We start from the raw sequence: 20,448 nt of genomic DNA on the forward strand, positions 1-20,448 counted from the left end.
ATAGGATCCATCCAGCATTAGATTTGGTTGAGGGATGGATCTTAAACAAATGACTTAAGTATTCTATCTGGGTTTTGTTGACTAAAGGAAAAACACGCGAAATCAGTATGAGTTGAAGTTTTATTCAGGAACCATAATGAACACTTTTTTTTCCCCCCAATAAACTATTCTTTGTATTTATTTTGTATTAGAGTATAACTGATTAACATTGTTGTGATAGATTCAGGTGAACCAATGGACAATTCTTATATTGAATCTCATAAGAGCTCAGAGCATAACACTAAATTTTTAACTCAATGAGAGCATTCCTGTTGGGAACAGAGGTGATCTGGCCCAGGTATGCTGCTTCCTGATATTACAACAAACCACAGGCATAGAGATTAGAGTCCTTAGAAGAGGAATGGAGGGCTCGCCTGTTCATCATCTCTCCAACATCATGTCTTAGGTGAGCCCTTGGCAAGTGCACAGATACAGGTCACTTCAAGATTGAATTCGCTGACAAGTGCCTGAAATGCCAGTAGTCTTTGATGTTGATTATCCATACACTTTCAACACCAGATGTGCAGGAAATGAGGTTGACATTCTGTTGTCAATTTTTTAGGAACATGACTTGTATATTTGCCATCTCATTTCTGCTCAAAGATAAGCTGCAAGGGTTCCTGCAGCTGACAACAGTATTTCCCTCAAAATGGAGTTTGAATCCACTCACATACTTAGACACTCTTTTTTTTTTTAATTTTAATTGGAGGTTAATTACTTTGCAATATTGTATTGGTTTTGCCATACATCAACATGAATCCACCACAGGTATACACATGTTCCCTATCCTGAACCCCCTTCCCTCCTCCCTCCCCATACCATCCCTCTGGGTCGTCCCAGTGCACCAGCCCCAAGCATCCAGTATCATGCATCAAACCCAGGAGACAGCCGCTCCATAGCTCTGGGGGAACTGCTGGGTATCAAACCCGGGTCTCCCACATTGCAGGCAGATTTTTTACTGTCTGAGAGACCAGGGAAGCCCCACAGAAGTAGGAGAGAAGCCAATATATATATGATTTCTTAGCTGGAGAATATGTGCAGGCCAACATACATTTTCCTGAAAGTTTACTGCAAATCATGAAGAACAGATATCTCAAGTTAATGACTTTAGCAATTCACTCTGTAAGCGAAGATGCAAGAATCTGGGTTCATTAAAAATTTCCCAGAGATATATATTTAACTAGCTAAAGGACCTTCTTGTCCAAAGCACAGAGCATCCTGTTATTGTCTTACTTTCCTCTCAGATTGTGCTGTTGTTCATTGTCTTCAGTGGGTTGTAAGGTAATCCTTGTAGAATTGGGTAGTGAGCAGGAACACTCTGCTTTTCTTTGTTTATATTTCAAAAATTGAAACTTAACCCTTGACACCTAACGTTTTTGTGTGCTAGCTGAATGAGTCAGTGTAGGCTACACTTCTGGTTTGCTCTCTCAGTAGGGGACTGTAATAAAAGGTCATCCCCATGTTAGAGTTAAGTAGAGCTATGGGCACAATATAAATCAGCCAAGTCTGGTTTCAGTATCTCTGAAAAGTAAGTAGAGTTATCTGTGTAGCTCTGAAGCATAATGGTCCAAGTAAGTTGATGTCCTTCTCCCTGGAGGAGTGCACGGTAACCCACTCCAGTATTCTTGCCTGGAGAATCCCATGGACAGAGAAAGCCTGCTGGGCTACAGTTCATAGGGTCACAAAGAATTGGACACGACTGAAGCTACTGATCCACACAGTCAAAGGCTTTGTCATAGTCAATAAAGGAGACATAGATGTTTTTCTGGAACTCTCTTGATTTTTTCCATGATCCAGCAGATGTTGGCAATTTGATCTCTGGTTCTTCTGCCATTTCTAAAACCAGCTTGAACATCAGGAAGTTCACAGTTCACGTATTGCTGAAGCCTGGCTTAGAGAATTTTGAGCATTAATTTACTAGCATGTGAAATGAGTGCAGTTGTGTGGTAGTTTGAGCATTCTTTGGCATTGCCTTCCTTTGGGATTGGATTGAAAACTGACCTTTTCCAGTCCTGTGGCCACTGCTAAGTTTTCCAAATTTGCTGGCATATTGAGTGCAGCACTTTCACAGCATCATCTTTCAGGATTTGAAATAGCTCAACTGGAATGACATCACCTCCACTAGCTTTGTTGGTAGTGATGCTTTCTAAGGCCCACTTGACTTCACATTCCAGGATGTCTGGCTCTAGATGAGTGATCACACCATTGGGATTATCCAGGTCATGAAGATCTTTTTTGTACAGTTCTTCTATGTATTCTTGCCACCTCTTCTTAATATCTTCTGCTTCTGTTAGGTCCATACCATTTCTGTCCTTGATCGAGCCCATCTTTGCATGAAATGTTCCCTTGGTATCTCTAATTTTCTTGAAGAGATCTCTAGTCTTTCTCATTCTGTTGTTTTCCTCTATTTCTTTGCATTATTCACCGAGAAAGGCTTTTTTATCTCTTCTTGCTATTCTTTGGAATTCGGCATTCAGATGCTTATATCTTACCTTTTCTCCTTTGTTTTTCGCTTCTTTTCTTTTCACAGCTATTTATAAGGCCTCTCCAGACAGCCATTTTGCTTTTTTGCATTTCTTTTCCATGGGGATGGTCTTGATCCCTGTCTCCCGTACAATGTCACGAACCTCCATCCATAGTTCATCAGTCACTCTATCTATCAGATCTAGGCCCTTAAATCTGTTTCTCACTTCCACTGTATAATCATAAGGGATTTGATTTAGGTCATACCTGAATGGTCTAGCAATTTTCCCTACTTTCTTCAATTTAAGTCTGAATTTGGTAATAAGGTGTTCATGATCTGAGCCAGAGTCAGCTCCTGGTCTTGTTTTTATTGACTGTATAGAGCTTCTCCATCTTTGGCTGCAAAGAATATAATCAATCTGATTTCGGTGTTGACCATCTGGTGATGTCCATGTGTAGCATCTTCTCTTGTATTGTTGGAAGAGAGTGTTTGCTATGACCAGTTCATTTTCATGGCAAAACTCTAGCCTCTTGAGAAATCTGTATGCAGGTCAGGAAGCAACAGTTAGAACTGGACATGGAACAACAGACAGGTTCCAATAGGAAAAGGAGTACGTTAAGGCTGTATATTGTCACCCTGCTTATTTAACTTATATGCAAAGTACATCATGAGAAACACTGGACTGGAAGAAACACAAGCTGGAATCAAGATTACTGGGAGAAATATCAATAACCTCAGATATGCAGATGACACCACTCTTATGGCAGAAAGTGAAGAGGAACTAAAAAGCCTCTTGATGAAAGTGAAAGAGGAGAGTGAAAAAGTTGGCTTAAAGTTCAACATTCAGAAAATGAAGATCATGGCATCTGGTCCCATCACTTCATGGCAAATAGATGGAGAAGCAGTGGAAACAGTGTCAGACTTTATTTTTGGGGGCTCCAAAATCACTGCAGATGGTGACTGCAGCCGTGAAATTAAAAGATGCTTACTCCTTGGAAGAAAAGTTATGACCAACCTGGATAGCATATTCAAAAGCAGAGACATTACTTTGCCGACTAAATTCTGTCTAGTCAAGGCTATGGTTTTTCCTGTGGTCATACATGGTTGTGAGAGTTGGACTGTGAAGAAGGCTGAGCGCCGAAGAATTGATGCTTTTGAACTGTGGTGTTGGAGAAGACTCTTGAAAGTTCCTTGGACTGCAAGGAGATCCAACCAGTCCATTCTTAAGGAGATCAGCCTTAGGATTTCTTTGGAAGGAATGATGCTAAAGCTGAAGCTCCTGTATTTTGGCCACCTCATGCGAAGAGTTGACTCATTGGAAAAGACTCTGATGCTGGAAGGGATTGGGGGCAGGAGGAGAAGGGGACGATAGAAGATGAAATGGCTGGATGGCATCACTGACTCGATGGACATGAGTCTGAGTGAACTCTGGGAGTTGGTGATGGACAGGGAGGCCTGGTGTGCTGCGATTCATGGGGTTGCAAAGAGTCAGACACGACTGAGTGACTGAACTGAACTGAACTGAAGCTACTGAGCGTGTACACATGCACCTCACAAAGGCAAACAGGTACTGAACTATGTGGATGTATAGGAGTGCTGAAGAAAGCATTGCATATGTTTCTGATTATTAAAAAACAAAAAGAACCCCCCAAAAAACCAGAAACAAACTTTGTGTTTAGAGGGACTAACTTGAGAATGGTGTGAGGGTTGGGGACCACAGCGTGACATGGTTTGACTGTATTGTTTATGGCTTGATGATTTTGAACAAAACGCCAGTGTTGGCCATAAGACTTTTGTATGGAAAGAACTAATGTATTACTGGAATTAGTGTATGGGATTATGAGGCTCTTCTGGAGATGTGCCTTGATAGTGAGATGAATTCCTTCCAGGTCCTCAAGCCTAAGAAGTTATCATTTGAGGCAAAGGTTTATTTGGGTCTACCTAGATCTTAACTGGAAGTACTGAATGAATGCTTCCTATGTTAAAGAGGTGGACCATAGATAAGAACAGAATTTATTAGATCCTTGTAAATGAGTGTTGACAAGACAGGAGCAAGGAGGGAAATCTCAATATTAGGACTGGAGTTAAAAGTAGACCTTGAGACGTCAAGGATTTATAAGTGTATTTCCCCTTTTGGGGAAAAGGAAATATTAGGTTGTAATTTTTCCAGGAGATCTTGACTGAAAAGGTGTACATGAACAGAAGGAGCAAGAAGGAACTGTAGAGTTTCCTGAAAAGGGCTTATCTTGAAAGATGAGGGGTCTGTTTGCTCAAAACTCCCATCATTTGTACTTTTTCTATATTCTGAGGAAGTGGGGCTTTGAGCCTGGTGGGGTTCAAGTCAGACAAAATTGCTCCTGTGTTCATAATGGCAGTAATAGCTTCAGCTCCTATAAAAAGGTACAATTCTCTCAGTGGGAGTACTAGGAATACCCTGACACTTTCCTTGGAACATCCCTATTCATGAGTATACCAAAAGGGGGCACTTCTCACATTTCTCAGAGTTCTTGATAAAAGAGCAAGGGGCCTTGAGCTGCTAATAGGACCTTCTTTTTAAATTTAGGCAATTTTTCCAGTGGCCAGTTTACTTACAGTAATGGCAGGCACTTGGCTTCTGCAAGGGGGACGTTATGGGAACTCTGTGTTCTTTCTATTGAGGTAGCTACTGAGCAGCAGCAGCCACCAGTTGATACAGTTGCAAATTCATGATTTTAGTTGTCTTACAGTTTTCTGCACATTTGATTGTTTTAGATAGCTAATTAGTCAAGTTAACTAGATCAGGTATGGCCACCATTTCCCAATTTGATAGTACCCATTTCATCAGCAGTCCAAGTTTCTCATCTGGTCCCTAACAAAGACTGAATTAAAGAGGGTTGAGTATTGTTTACCCTAGCAAGTAGTCTGGAGTTTTCCCAGAATACTATTGTTAGCTGTGAATGATAATCTGAACAGTTTTATCAAGTCTTTATGTAGTAGGCTGAATCTTTTTCCAGTTGATGGGGCAGGGAAAAGCCTGGGGAACTGCTTCATGAAGCACTCAAGCCAACTGAGAAGCTGGTGCTATCACACTGATGTCCTTTCTGTAGATACCATCTAAAGGGTGAAGCCAGCTGGCATTAGTTTGCAGTGTCTGGCTTGATTTTCTCTGGCTAATATTCAGTTTAGTTGATACAAGTCATAGAATCCTGGATCATAGGTTTATAACACAAGGTTAAATTCTTCTGCAAAGTGGAGGGGGTCCTCAGGGACCTTGAGAAAATCCTTGGCTATGACCCATAATTCTGCAGGGCATGAAGGCATATAGTCTACCAGATAGAAAATGCTATCAGTGTTCAAAGTAGTGATAAAGGGAAAAGTTTTTATGGGAGACTGAGGAGGTAGGGGTAAAGATTTTAGAGGAAGAATAGGAGAAGAAGAAATATAGAATGACAGCTCAGCGAGTTTAGGATACATAGGGGGCAATGGAGAAAGAGAAGAGGAAGAGGGCTCTTGAGCCTTTTCTGGACTATTTAGAAATACAGCCTTTTCTGGAGTATTTAGAATGCTGTGCTTTGCTGGACCAACCGTGAAGAGATATCCCACATCCAAGGTAAGAGAAAACCAAGTAAGATGGTAGGCACTGAGAGAGGGCATCAGAGGGCAGACAGACTGAAGCCACAGTCACAGACAACTAGCCAATCTGGTCATATGAACCACAGCCTTGTCTAACTCAGTGAAACTAAGCCATGCCATGTGGGTTCACTCAGGATGGATGGGTCATGGTGGAGAGGTCTGATAGAATGTGGTCCACTGGAGAAGGGAATGGCAAACCACTTCAGTATTCTTGCCTTGAGAACCCCATGAACAGTATGAAAAGGCAAAAAGATAGAACACTCAAAGATGAACTCCCCAGGTCGGTAGGTGCCCAATATGCTACTGGAGATCAGTGGAGAAATAACTCCAGAAAGAATGAAGGGATGGAGCCAAAGCAAAAACAGCACCCAGTTCTGGATGGGACTGATGATAGAAACAAGGTTCGATGATGTAAAGAGCAATATTGCATAGGAACCTGGGATGTTAGGTGCATGAATCAAGGCAAATTGGAAGTGGTCAAACAGGAGATGGAGAGTGAACATTGACATTCTAGGATTCAGCGGACTAAGATGGACTGGAATGGGTGAATTTAACTCAGATGATCATTATATCTAATACTGTGGGCAGGAATCCCTTAGAGAAATGGAGTAGCCATCATAGTCAACAAAAGAGTCTGAAATGCAGTACTTGGATGCAATCTCAAAAACAAACAAACAAACAAAAAAACCCAAAAAACAGAATGATCTCTATTCATTTCCAAGGCAAACCATTCAATATCATGGTAATTCACGTCTATGCCCCGACCAGTAACACTGAAGAATCTGAAGTTGAACAGTTCTATGAAGACGTACAAGACCTTTGAGCACTAACACTCAAAAAAGATGTCCTTTTCATTATAGGGGACTGGAATGCAAAAGTAGGAAGTCAAGAAACACCTGGAGAAACAGGCAAATTTGGCCTTGGAGTACAGAGTGAAGCAGGGCAAAGGCTGATAGAGTTCTGCCAAGAGAACACACTGGTCATAGCAAACACCCACTTCCAACAACACAAGAGAAGCCTTTACACATGGTCATCACCAGATGGTCGACACCAAAATCAGATTGATTATATTATTTGCAGCCAAAGATGGAAAAGCTCCATACAGTCAACACAAACAAGACTGGGAACTGACTGTAGCTCAGATGATGAACTCCTCATTGCCAAATTCAGACTTAAATTGAAGAAAGTATGGGAAACCACTAGACCATTCAGGTATGACCTAAATCAAATCCCTTATGACTATACAGTGGAAGTGAGAAATAGGTTTAAGTGACTAGATCTGATAGAGTGCCTGATGAACTATGGACACAGGTTCGTGACATCGTACAGGAGACAGGAATCAAGACCATCGCCAAGAAAAAGAAATGCAAAAACGCAAAGTGGCTGTCTGAGGAGGGCTTGCAAACAGCTGTGAAAAGAAGGGAAGTGAAAAACAAAGGAGAAAAGGAAAGATACAAGCATCTGAATGCAGAGTTCCAAAAAATTGCAAGGAGAGACAAGAAAGCCTTCCTCAATGATGAATGCAAATAAATAGATGAAAACAACAGAATGGGAAAGACTAGAGATCTCTTCAAGAAAATTAGAGATACCAAGGAAGTATTTTTTGCAAAAATGTGTTCAATAAAAGGCAGAAATGGTAGGAACCTAACAGAAGCAGACTATATTAAGAAGAGGTGACAAGAATAGAAAGAAGAACTATACAAAAAGATCTTCACGACTCAGATAATCCAGATGGTGTGATCACTCACCTATAGCCAGAATCCTGGACTGTGAAGTCAAGTGGGCCTTAGAAAGCATCACTACCAACAAAGCTAGTGGAGGTGATGGAATTCCAGTTGAGCTATTTCAAATCCTGAAAGATGATGCTGTGAAAGTGCTGCACTCAATATGCCAGCAAATTTGGAAAACTCAGCAGTGGCCACAGGACTGGAAAAGGTCCATTTTCATTCCAATCCCAAAGAAAGGCAATGCCAAAGAATGCTCAAACTATTGCACAATTGCACTCATCTCACATACTAGTAAAATAATGCTTAAAATTCTCTAAGCCAGGCTTCAGCAATACATGAACCGTAAATTTCCAGATGTTCAAGCTGGTTTTAGAAATGGCAGAGGAACCAGAGATCAAATTGCCAACATCCGCTGGATCATGGAAAAATAAAGAGAGCTCCAGAAAAACATCTATTTCCACTTTATTGACTATGCCAAACCCTTGACTGTGTGGATCACCATACACTGGAAAATTCTGAAAGAGATGGGAATCTCAGACCACCTGACCTGCCTCTTGAGAAACCTATATGCAGGTTAGGAGGCAACAGTTAGAACTGGACATGGAACAATAGACCGGTTCCAAATAAGAAAAGGAGTACTTCAAGGCTGTATATTGTCACCCTGCTTATTTAACTTATATGCAGAGTACATCATGAGAAACACTGGCCTGGAGGAAGCAGAAGCTGGAATCAAGATTTCCAGGAGAAATATCAATAACCTTAGATATACAGATGACACCACCCTTATGGCAGAAAGTGAAGACCTAAAGAGCCTCTTGATGAAAGTGAAAGAGGAGAGTGAAAAAGTTGGCTTAAAGCTCAACATTCAGAAAACGAAGATCATGGCATCCGGTCCCATCACTTCATGGGAAATAGATGGGGAAACAGTGGAAACAGTGGCTGACTTTTTTTTTTCTGGATTCCCAGATCAGTGCAGATGGTGATTGCAGCCATCAAATTAAAAGACACTTATTCCTTGGAAGGAAAATTTTGACCAACCTAGATAGCATATTCAAAAGCAGAGACATTACTTTGCCAACAAAGGTCCGTCTAGTCAAGGCTATGGTTTTTTCCTGTGGTCATGTATGGATGTGAGATTTGGACTATGAAGAAGGCTGAGCACAAAAGAATTGATGCTTTTGAACTGTGGTGTTGGAGAAGACTCTTGAGAGGCCCTTGGACTGCAAGGAGATCCAGTGAGTTCATCCTTAAGGATATCATTCCTGGGTGTTCATTGGAAGGACTGATGTTGGAGCTGAAGCTCCAGTACTTTGGCAACCTGATGTGAAGAGGTAACTCATTGGAAAGACCCTGATGCTGGGAAAGATTGAGGGCAGCAGGAGAAGGGGATGACAGAGGATTAGATGGCTGGATGTCATCACTGACTCAATGGACATGGGTTTGAGTGGCCTCTGGGAGTTGGTGCTGTACAGGGTGGCCTGGTGTGCTGCAGTTCATGGGGTTACAAAGAGTCCGACAGGATTGAGTGACTGAACTGCACTGAAACCTTTTAGATTCTAATTGTGCACAAAAAAGACCAATTTTGAAATTTCAGAAGTTTCCCATTGTGAACAGATAAATTTTATGTCATCTCCGTCTAGTTTCTAATTGTGCACAAAAAGCCCAGTTTTGAAATTTCAGAAGTTACCCATTGTGACCAGATAAATTTTATGTCATCTCTGGTATACCATTGCCGTTTACCTAGCCAAGCATAAGGGGTGGTGCCATACTTTTTATTCAGTTACCCAGCAAGAGTCCCAGATGGGTGAGAATCCTCCCCCATAACAGTCTTAGACATTGACCATCCCATTATAGTGTACTAAACAAAAGGGAGCAAGCAATTGATCAAAGAAGACACCAAGAATAAGGGCCTCATCCTCAACCTAGGAGGGAAGTTCGGGACTTAGAAGACTTATCACTCAGACTCAGTACTGCTGGGGAGGTGATAGAGCATAAGGGGCTCTGCAAGTAACTTGTTTAAATCCATTGTGGCTTGGAGATGGGAGGAAGACTGTTTTGGATCCCACTTTTGACATCAAAAATGTAGCACAAAGTACCATGAAATGTAAAGAAGCCAAAAAAAAAAAACACTTTATTTGTGGAAATACAATTCCAATTAAGGGATCACAGGTTCTGGAGGAACACTGAATATTGTCTCACTGAAAGAAAGTAGCAGGAATTTTTATAGGAAAAAGAGGGAAGTTAATGTAGAGTTTGGATTGGAGGGTAACATTGTTCTTTACTTTCTATGGGTTATGGAACAAATCTCATTCATTGCTTGGAAAAGGTATGTTTTCTTTAGTCCAGAAGAAGTCTAGTCAGTTAGTCAGTCCAGTCGCTTAGTCATGCCTGACTCTGTGACCCCATGAATCGCAACACGCCAGGCCTCCCTGTCCATCACCAACTCCCGGAGTTCACTCAGACTCACGTCCATTGAGTCAGTGATGCCATCCAGCCATCTCATCCTCTGTCGTCCCCTTCTCCTCCTGCCCGCAATCCCTCCCAGCATCAGAGTCTTGTCCAATGAGTCAACTCTTTGCATGAGGTGGCCAAAGTACTGGAGTTTCAGCTTTAGCATCATTCCTTCCAAAGAAATCCCAGGGCTGATCTCCTTCAGAATGGACTAGTTAGATCTCCTTTTTAACATTAGGTACTATATAAATATAGTGCTTTTGTTTTTTAGGTGGAATTTGGTGATCCTGGAGACTACTTGAAAGTTTATAATACTGTCAAATTTGTTGTGAATATTTATGTTTTGTTGTGTGTGCTAAGTGACTTCAGTCATGCCCGACTCTTTGCAACCCTGTGGACTATAGCCCACCAGGCTCCTCTGTTGCTGGAATTCTCCAGGCAAGAATACTGGAGTGAGTTGTCATGCCTTCCTCCATGGGATCCTCCCGACCCAGGGATCGAACCCAAATATCCTGCATTGCAGGCAGATTCTTTAAGGTCTGAGCCACCAGGGAAGCTGTGTATGTTTTGTTAGTGATTTACATTTTCCATGCTTCTCACTTACTTTTTACCTTCCTTGCGTAATTTATGTTCCTGCATCTTTGTTCAGTATTCTTGTCAGTACCAAGTCGTGAACTTCTCAAATTTAACACTGAGGAACACGTATATGCTTAATAGTGTTAATCATGATCAGATTACAGTCTTTTTAAAAGCTCTGTGCACTTATGCATTCATTTTCCCATACCACCTCCAATTCTAAGGATCTGAAGGGAAAATATATTTTGTCAGTTTAACTTTCCATGATGAGGTACTTTTGTGATTGTTAGTGAGAAAATGATATTTTTTGGGTTACCTATGTGATTTTCTGAGGTCAGATGAGTTCTGTGACTCAAGTTTAGTATTTCTGTTTGTCCAGAATCTTTTAAAGTGATTTATTTAATTATTTTTTGAGAAATTGAAAATAATTTTAAAAAATTATTCACTGGGCTTTGATGTACTCACTTGGATTTGAGTATTTAAGTAAATTATTAGTATCTTTGTAATTGTTGATTAGCTTTCAGAATCTTCTGTAGGGAATTTTTTAAATTCCCTGCTTAGCATTTAATTCGGAGAAGGCAATGGCACCCCACTCCAGTATTCTTGCCTGGAAAATCCCATGGGTGGAGGAGCCTGGTAGGCTGCAGTCCATGGAGTTGCTGAGGGTCGGACACGACTGAGCAACTTCACTTTCACTTTTCACTTTAATGCATTGGAGAAGGAAATGGCAACCCACTCCAGTGTTCTTGCCTGGAGAATCCCAGGGACGGGGGAGCGTAGTGGGCTGCCGTCTATGGGACTGCACAGAGTTGGACACGACTGAAGTGACTTAGCAGCAGCATTTAATTGGGGGAAACAGCATATCTGCTTGTTTTTTCAAAATATAAATTTTGTTCTTGAAAAAAAAGGTTTATTGACCCAGAGAATTCTGAAAATGTTTTCATGCAGATAAATATTACTTGTTACAATAAATATCACTGAATACTAAAGTCCTTTAGAGAAATGAATATTCTTATGTTGAAAACCTGGTATCTTGTTGAAGGTAGATGAGGTGGGAGTACTGGAGTGTTTTCTTTTTAAAGCCTATTTATGTAGACTGTGTTGTTTTTTAGGATATAGTCATCTTTTTAACTCATTCAGATTAATTGTATTTGTAGTCACTTCACGCACACAGGTTCATGCTAAATTAATCATAAGATGGTATGAATTGGAAGTAACCAGCGACTGAGGTAACAGAGGAGTGCAGTATTACCTTTTTAAAAAGTGGATAATCTGAAAGTCATTTTGTCATAAAATTTCACATATCAGGATTCTGTCCTAATATTGGTTTGTGGACTCTTGCTGAATGTACCTCTTCCTATATGCTGGTCATGAATTCATTACCATTCTTTCATCCCTCATAGTCTATATGTTCTTTTGAGTTAAGACAACAAATAGTGGTGCTATTGCCCTGGAGGAAAGATGTATGTGTGTTGGAGGGGGATCACTAATTTGTTTTTATATTATTTTTTTTGAAAGACAGATGAGCAAGTGGAAATGTCAAGTAGGCAGTTGATTATATGGATCAGGAGCTCAAAAGAGTAGTGTCTGAGTAAATGTGATACATGTCAGTAAATTATCTATCTGGGGACAGATGTGAAGTGAGATGAAATTGTGGCCCAAGTCCATTTCCTGAGGACCTACAATTTTTCAAAGATACTGAAAAGAGCAAAGAAATTTGAGTAAAAGGAAATGAAAGTACGGTTTTAAAAAACTCAAACAGGAGGGAGTGGTTGGTCAGCAGTGACATGTAAGATCAAGTAAGATAAGGATTGTTGATGATTTTATTTGTTTTTTGTTGAGCTTTTTTTTTTTTTATAAAGATGCTAGTCAAGTAAATAATGCTGGGTGAATTACTCTTTAATAAGTTTATTTTCAAATTTACATACAGTAAAATTCACTCTTTTTCATGTAAGGTTCTGAGATGAATAGAGTTGTGTAACCACCACCACAGTCAGATTACTCCCATCATCCCCTGACCTCAATTCTCATTGCTGCCTACCACTAGGCCTAAACTCTGACAATTGCTAATCCCTTCTCCATGCCTTATCATTTTACCTTTCCCATAATGTCTGATAAATAGAATCATACAGTGTGTATGCTTTTGAGGCTGTTTTCTTCCCATTAATTGTATAATGTATTTCAGATTCATCTATATTGTTGAATATATCAGTAGATTGTTCTTTATGTGTTGCTGGGTAGAATTCCACTTTTCATTGCTGAGTAGTATTCTATTCTTTCTCCATGTTGAAGGATATCTGGAATGTTTCCTTAAAGCAGTTAGAAACAAAGCTGCTATATACATTCATGAATAGATTTTTGTGTTAACATAAGTTTCCATTTATCTCAGGTAAATATTCTTACTGTCTTTCAATGTCCATGATGTCTCATAAGAAATAGTTTAAAAAAAAAGAGAAATCTGTTATTCAATGTGATGTCTATATAATATGTTTTTCTCTCATTGCTTTAGAAACTTCTTTTGATTTAGTGTTGTTTAATTAAGATACGTCTTGGCATGGCTTTCTTTAATTTTACCTTTTGGGTTTCCCTGAGCTTCTTGAAATTGTAAATTTATGTCTTTTACCAAATTTGGGGAATTCCCAGCCATTTTAAAAAGGACAGCTTTATGGAAACATAATTCACCCACTTAAAATGCACAGCCTTATGGTTTTTAGTATACAGTATTCACAGATATGTATAACCATCACCACAGTCAATTTTAGAACATTTTTTGTCACATCAAAAAGAAACCATCTACCTTGTAGTTGTTATCTGCATCTCCCCATCCTCTAGCCCTAAGGAACTACTAATATACTTCCTATCTCTAAAGACTTTCCCCTTAACATTTAATATGAATTGAATTGCCATTATTGAATTGCCCACGAACAGTATGAAACAGCAGAAAGATAGGACTCTGAAAGATGAATTCCCCAGGTTGGTAGGTGTCCAGTTTGCTACTGGAAATCAGTGGAGAAATAATTCCAGAAAGAATGAAGAGACAGAGCCAAAGCAAGAACACTGCCCAGTTGTGGATGTGAGTGGTGATGGAAGTAAAGTCTGATGCTATAAAGAGCAGTATTGCATAGGAACCTGGAATGTTAGGTGCATGAATCAAGGCAAACTGGAAATGGTCAAACAGGAGATGGCAAGAGTGAACATCAACATTTTAGGAATCAGCAAACTAAAATGGACTGAAATGGGTGAATTTAACTCAGATGACCATTATATCTACTACTGTGGGCAAGAATCCATTAGAAGAAATGGAGTAGCATCACAGTCAACAAAAGAATATGAAAGGCAGGACTTGGATACAATCTCAAAAAGAACAGAATGATCTCTCTTTGTTTCCAAGGTAAACCATTCAATATCGCAGTAACGCATGTATATACCCCGACCAGTAATGCTGAAGAAGCTAAAGTTGAACGGTTCTATGAAGACCTACAAGACCTTCTAGAACTAGCACCCCCAAAAGATGTCCTTTTCATTATAGGGGACTGGAATGCAAAAGTAGCAAATTTGGCCTTGGAGTCCAGAATGAAGCAGGGCAGAAGCGAATAGAGTTTTGCCAAGAGAACACACTGGTCATAGCAAACACCCTCTTCCAACAAGACAAGAGAAGACTCTACACATGGACATCACCAGATGGTCAGTACCAAAATCAGATTGATTGTATTCTTTGCAGCCAAAGATGGAGAAGCTCTATACAGTCAGCAAAAACAAGACTATGGTTCACATGATGAACTCCTTATTGCCAAATTCAGACTTAAATTGAAGAAAGTATGGGAAACCACTAGACCATTCAGGTATGACCTAAATCAAATCCCTTACAATTATACAGTGGAAGCGAGAAATAGATTCAGGGGATTAGATCTGAAAGAGTGCCTGAAGAACTACGGACAGAGGTTCATGACATTGTCTAGGAGGCAGGGATCAAGACCATCTGCAAGAAAAAGAAATGCAAAAAGGCAAAATGGTCGTCTGAGGAGGCCTTACAAATAGCTGTGAAAAGAAGAGAAATGAAAGGCAAAGGAGAAAAGGAAGGATATACCCATTTGAATGCAGAGTTCCAAAGAACAGCAAGGAGAGGTAAGAAAACCTTCCTCAGTGATCAGTGCAAATAAATAGAGGAAAACAATTGAATGGGAAAGACTAGAGATCTCTTCAGGAAAATGAGAGATACCAAGAGAATATTTCATGCAGAGATGGGCACAATAAATGACAAAATGATGCCAATCTAACAGAAGCAATAAATATTAAGAAGAGGTGGCAAGAATACACAGAAGAACTATACAAAAAAAGATCTCCATGATCCAGATAACCACGATGGTGAGATCACTCACCTAGAGCCAGACATCCTGGAATACGAAGTCAAGTGGGCCTTAGGAAGCATCACTACGAACAAAGCTAATGGATGTGAAGGAATTCCAGTTGAGCTACTTCAAATCCCCAAAGATGATGCTGTGAAAGTGCTGCACTCAATATGCCAGCAAATTTTCTAAAACTCAACAGTGGCCACAGGACTGAAAAAAGTCAGTTTTCATTCCAACCCCAAAGAAAGACAATGCCAAAGAATGTTTAAATTGCCACACAATTGGCACTCATCTCACATGCTAGCAAAGTAGTACTCAAAATTCTCCAAGCCCAGCTTCAACAGTATATGAACTGTGAACTTCCAGATGTTGAAGCTGGATTTAGAAAAGGCAGAGGAACCAGAGATCAAATTTCCAACATCTGTTGGTCATTGAAAAAGCAAGAGAGTTCCAGAAAAACATCTACTTCTGCTTCACAACAAGCTGTGGAAAATTCTTCAAGAGATGGAATCCCAGACCACCTGCTTCCTGAGAAATCTGTATGCAGGTCAAGAAGCAACAGTTAGAACTGGACATGGAACAAAAAACTGGGAAACTCCAAATAGGGAAAGGAGTACATCAAGTGTGTATATTGTCACCCTGCTTATTTAAGTTACATTCAGAGTACATCATGAGAAACTCTGGGCTGGATGAAGCACAAGCTGGAATCACGATTGCCAGGAGAAATAATCAGTAACTTCAGATATGCAGATGACACCACCCTTATGGCAGAAAGTGAAGAACTAAAGAGCCTCTTGATGAAAGTGAAAGAGGAGAGTGAAAAAGTTGGCTTAAAGCTCAACATTCAGAAAATGAAGATCATGGCATCTGGTCCCATTACTTCATGGCAAATAGATGGAGAAACAATGGAAACAGTGGCAGACTTTATTTTTGGGGGCTCCAAAATCACTGCAGATGATGAATGAAGCCATGAAATTAAAAGACACTTACCCCTGAAAGAAAAGTTATGACCAACCTAGACAGCATATTAAAAAGCATAGACATTACTTTGCCAACAAAGGTCCATCTAGTCAAAGCTATTGTTTTTACAGTCGTCATGTATGGATGTGAGAGTTAGCATATAAATAAAACTGAGTACTGAAGAAATGATACTTTTGAACTGTGGTGTTGGAGAGGATTTTTGAGAGTCCCTTGGACTGCAAGGAGATCCAGTCTGTCCACCCTAAAGGAAATCAGTTCTGAATATTCACTGGAAGGACTGATGCTGAAGTTGAAACACCAATACTTTTGCCACCTGATGTGAAGAACTGATTTATTTGAAAAGACCCTGACGCTAGGAAAGATTGAAGGTGGAAAAGGGAACGACAGAGGATGAGATGGCTGGATGGCATCACGGACTTGATGGACATGAGTTTGAGTAAGCTTTGGCAGTTGGTCGTGGATAGGGAGGCCTGGCATGCTGCAGTCCTTGGGGCTGCAAATAGTTGGACATGACTGGGAGACTAAACTGAACTGAACTGAACACATACATTATAATATTTTTTTCTAAAGTTATTTATATTTGATTATTTTATAGTTTCTTTTTCTCTGCCTATAACTTTAAACCTTCCCATTCAGGTGTGTTTATTTTTAACCCAAAGAATATAATTATAATAGCTGCTTAAAGTGCTTGTCAGATATTTCAACATTGGTGTTATTCTGGAATTGAAACCTGTTGATTTTGATTGTTTCAGCATTCGGTGTGGTTAGATTCAGACTCCGAAGTTCTGTCTCACCCTTTCTGGTTGATGGTTCCTGTGTTAAATATGTTTTCAGAGTGTTTGGGTCAGCACGATGGCATGTGCCACACAGTGCCTTTGCTAACTCAGTGGTTTAGTCTGAGGCTTGAGAAGTTCAGTTTTCAAAGCCTTTGTTAGACTTCTCTGATTCTTTTCCACATACGTGCAGTTTGTTGTTGAGACCAGGACTTGTGTCTGTTCATACACAGTATTAAGGAATCTCCTTTTCCCATCCTATCATCTCTGTGATTTCTTTTATGGATTCACCAATTGGCACGGACCTTTTATTCTTGTTCCTCTGACCAGAAATTTGAGTTTATCTCAGTCTTAGCCTTTCATGCTGTTAGGTAGCTTTGCACTGTTGGGGTGAAATGAAGGAGAGAGTGAAGAAAAACAAGTATTACCCCCTATAATATTCTTATAGGAACCTCTTTTTCTGGTTTCTCCAATCAGAGACAGAGGTTTTCTCATGAATGAGGCTTGCCTTGGAGCGAGAATGATAATCAAAAAAGAAAAACAAAAGTGGGGAAATAAAGTTGAGGTTTTCTTTATCCTCACCAGCTGAAAACTATGTCTTTTTCTTGTCCTCTCGAACTTTTCTTCATGTAGTTCCATGACTCAGTCTATCCTTGGGTCAAAATCAAGAAATAAAGGTAGAAAATAAACCCAAGAAACTCACTAGAGTACGAGTTATTATTCAAGTTTTGATTTCCCCCTCTAATCTGCTTGTTCTTATTTAGTTTTTAAAGGCCTCAGGTAGTTGCTTTTTATGTTTTGTCCAGTTTTTAGTTAATAATCAGAGGAGAGATAGTCTTATTCCATCTTGGCTGTCACCAGAAGCTCTATTTAGTTTAGTTTACTTTCTTCTCTTTTTAATTAAAAAAAATTGAGGACTCTTATAAATAGACAATGGTAAAATTTAATTTTTAGGCCATCTTGCTGTTGCTTAATTTTCAAATATCTTTTTTAAGAGACCTGTGGTTGACAGAGTTTTTCTGTAAAGGGCCAAATAGTATATATTTTAGGCTTTGCAGACATAGTTTCTCTGTGAACTGTTCAATACTTCTGTTGAAGTGAGAAAGCAGCCATAGGTAATATGGAAACAAATGGATGTCTCTGTGTTCCAGTAAACTGTTATTTATAAAAACAGTGGGCCAGTTTGGACCATGGACTACAGCTTGCAGACCCTTAATCTAAGTGCTCCATGCTTAGTCCTTTCTGAGGTATTGCTTGAAGAGTATTATTACCCACTGAACTTTGTATATTGAAATAATTTTGTTTCCTTGGCCATTTATATTTTTCTCCTATACTTCATTATATCTTCTGTAGAGTAATTCAAAATTTAATTGAACTTATTGAAAGGAAAGGAATTCACAACAGTGTAATTATATGATACCTTTCCCGTCCTTATTTACTTAGACTATATCCTCACAATGAATTTCCTCTGAGGCATTTTTTCTGTCTTATAAATATTTGATTTTGAACAGTCCTAATGAAAGTATACAGGTCATATGTTTAGTATATATTCATTAATCATAACAAAGCTCTAAACAATATGAAATGAAATACACAGCTTTGAAAGTCAAGAATTTTTAAAGATAACCCAGAAATCATATTAATAATGTTCCTTTTCTAACTACTTTCTATGTGTTCTTTGTCCTTTTGTGTTTCCTTAAGTGTGGGTCTTGTTAAATTGTGAAGGGCAGCTTAGGGTTGTATTTTTTTCTTAGTTACTACTCTTGTTCTCATACTCTTGAACTTCAGTTTTGAACAATATTTTTCAGGTGAATGGTCTTAAAATGGTCGATGAGCCAATGGAAGAGGGAGAAGCAGATTCTTGCCAAGTAAGTACTCACATTATTAAGCTACATTTTTCAAATGTAAGGGCAAAGAATAGTATGAAAGGAGAAAATCTTATGTCAATTAAATTTAAGCACTGTGGACTGTTTGTTTTAATTGAGGTATAAGTATAATTGATTTATAATATTAGTTTCAGGTATACAATATAGTGTATAATTGATTTATAATATTAGTTTCAGGTATACAATATAGTGATCCAAAAATTTTATAGATTATACTCCATTTATACTTATTACACACTATTGGCTATATCCTCTGTCTTGTACAATATATCCTTGCAGCTTATTTATTTTATTTTTTAAATATAAATTTATTTATTGTAATTGGAGGATTCATGTTGATGTTTGATAGAAATTCTTATCCATAAATTTTTTAACAACTTTATTGGAGCATAATTTACATACCATGAAATTTACCCATTTTAAGTTTAACAGATGAAATATTTATTGCCAATATATGAGTAACTGGATTAAAATTCAGAGTCCTCTGAATTAAACAAGACTGTGTGTTTAACTATAGGGTAGAAAGGAGATCTAACATGAAAATACTTAACTAAAAGGATAACCTGAGTTCATTTGATATCTATTACCTGGTTTTCAAAAAGAATTGCATGTAAATTATTTCAGAAATTTCTAACTATTTTAAAAGATTGCTTAACTATTTAATATTAGACCATGCTATGCAAGGAGTGTAATCTTAGTTTCTCATTTTACAAGATCTCATTACATAGAAGAGTGTTCTTAAGATTTTAGGAAGGGTCTGACTTAAGTAGGCTTCCCTGGTGGCTCAAACAGTAGAGATTTTGCCTGCAGTGCAGGAGACCTGGGTTCAATCCCTAGGTCAGGAAGATCCCCTGGAGAAGGGACTGGCTACCCACTCCAGTATTCTTGCCTAGAGAATCCCAGGGACAGAGGAGTCTAGAGGGCTACAGTCCATGGAGTCACATAGAGTTGGACATGACTGAGCAACTAATACTTCCATTTGTACTTTTTGACTAAAGTAGACATTCCCATGGATGCTGATATTTGGATTATCATTTCTATGATATATGTCAGAGAATTGTAGTTCTTTTAAACCTGGAAGGAGACTCAGACATTGTATTCTATAATACCTTCATTGTATAGATAAGTCTCCTGAGACCTGTAGAAGTTACTGTGATTTATACTAGGCCATAAGACTAACAGGTAGCAGAATCAAGACTTAATGACCCAGTGTGCCTCATATTAGGTCAGTTGTGCATTGTGCAGATGCAAAGATGTGGAAAATAAGGAAAACACTGTTTTTATCTTTTATAGTTGTGGATAAAATCATCTTTCATGTCTTTTATACCCCAGAAACTGGTTAAAGTGAATTTTTCTCAGATAGGAACCAGCAGAGAGATTTAAATTGGGTTTGTCCAACACTCTCTTTTGAAATGTTTTATGCAAAAATCAGCTTTCTCTGAAGATACTGATGATGTAACAATAATATCAGTTTTGGTTAACAAGGTGGGAGGTAAAATGTTGTCATTTTAGCTTTTGTAATTTATGTAATAATTTTTATGTTAATTTTGAGTATAATTAAATGTAAACTTATACCAAAATCATATCGAG

General features: G+C 38.9%; 1 protein-coding gene across 1 annotated transcript in view; it reads left to right on the forward strand.

The window, feature by feature from the left end:
• Window positions 1-20,448, forward strand: part of RPS6KA6 (ribosomal protein S6 kinase A6) — a 180,888-nt gene that overhangs the window by 21,762 nt on the left and 138,678 nt on the right. The window contains exon 2 of the mRNA XM_052663075.1: window positions 18,781-18,840. Coding sequence (XP_052519035.1) covers window positions 18,781-18,840 — 60 coding nt within the window. The remainder of the gene's footprint in view (window positions 1-18,780; window positions 18,841-20,448) is intronic.

This window comes from Budorcas taxicolor, chromosome X, assembly GCF_023091745.1.
Source record: "Budorcas taxicolor isolate Tak-1 chromosome X, Takin1.1, whole genome shotgun sequence".
NCBI classification, from domain to species: domain Eukaryota; kingdom Metazoa; phylum Chordata; class Mammalia; order Artiodactyla; family Bovidae; genus Budorcas; species Budorcas taxicolor.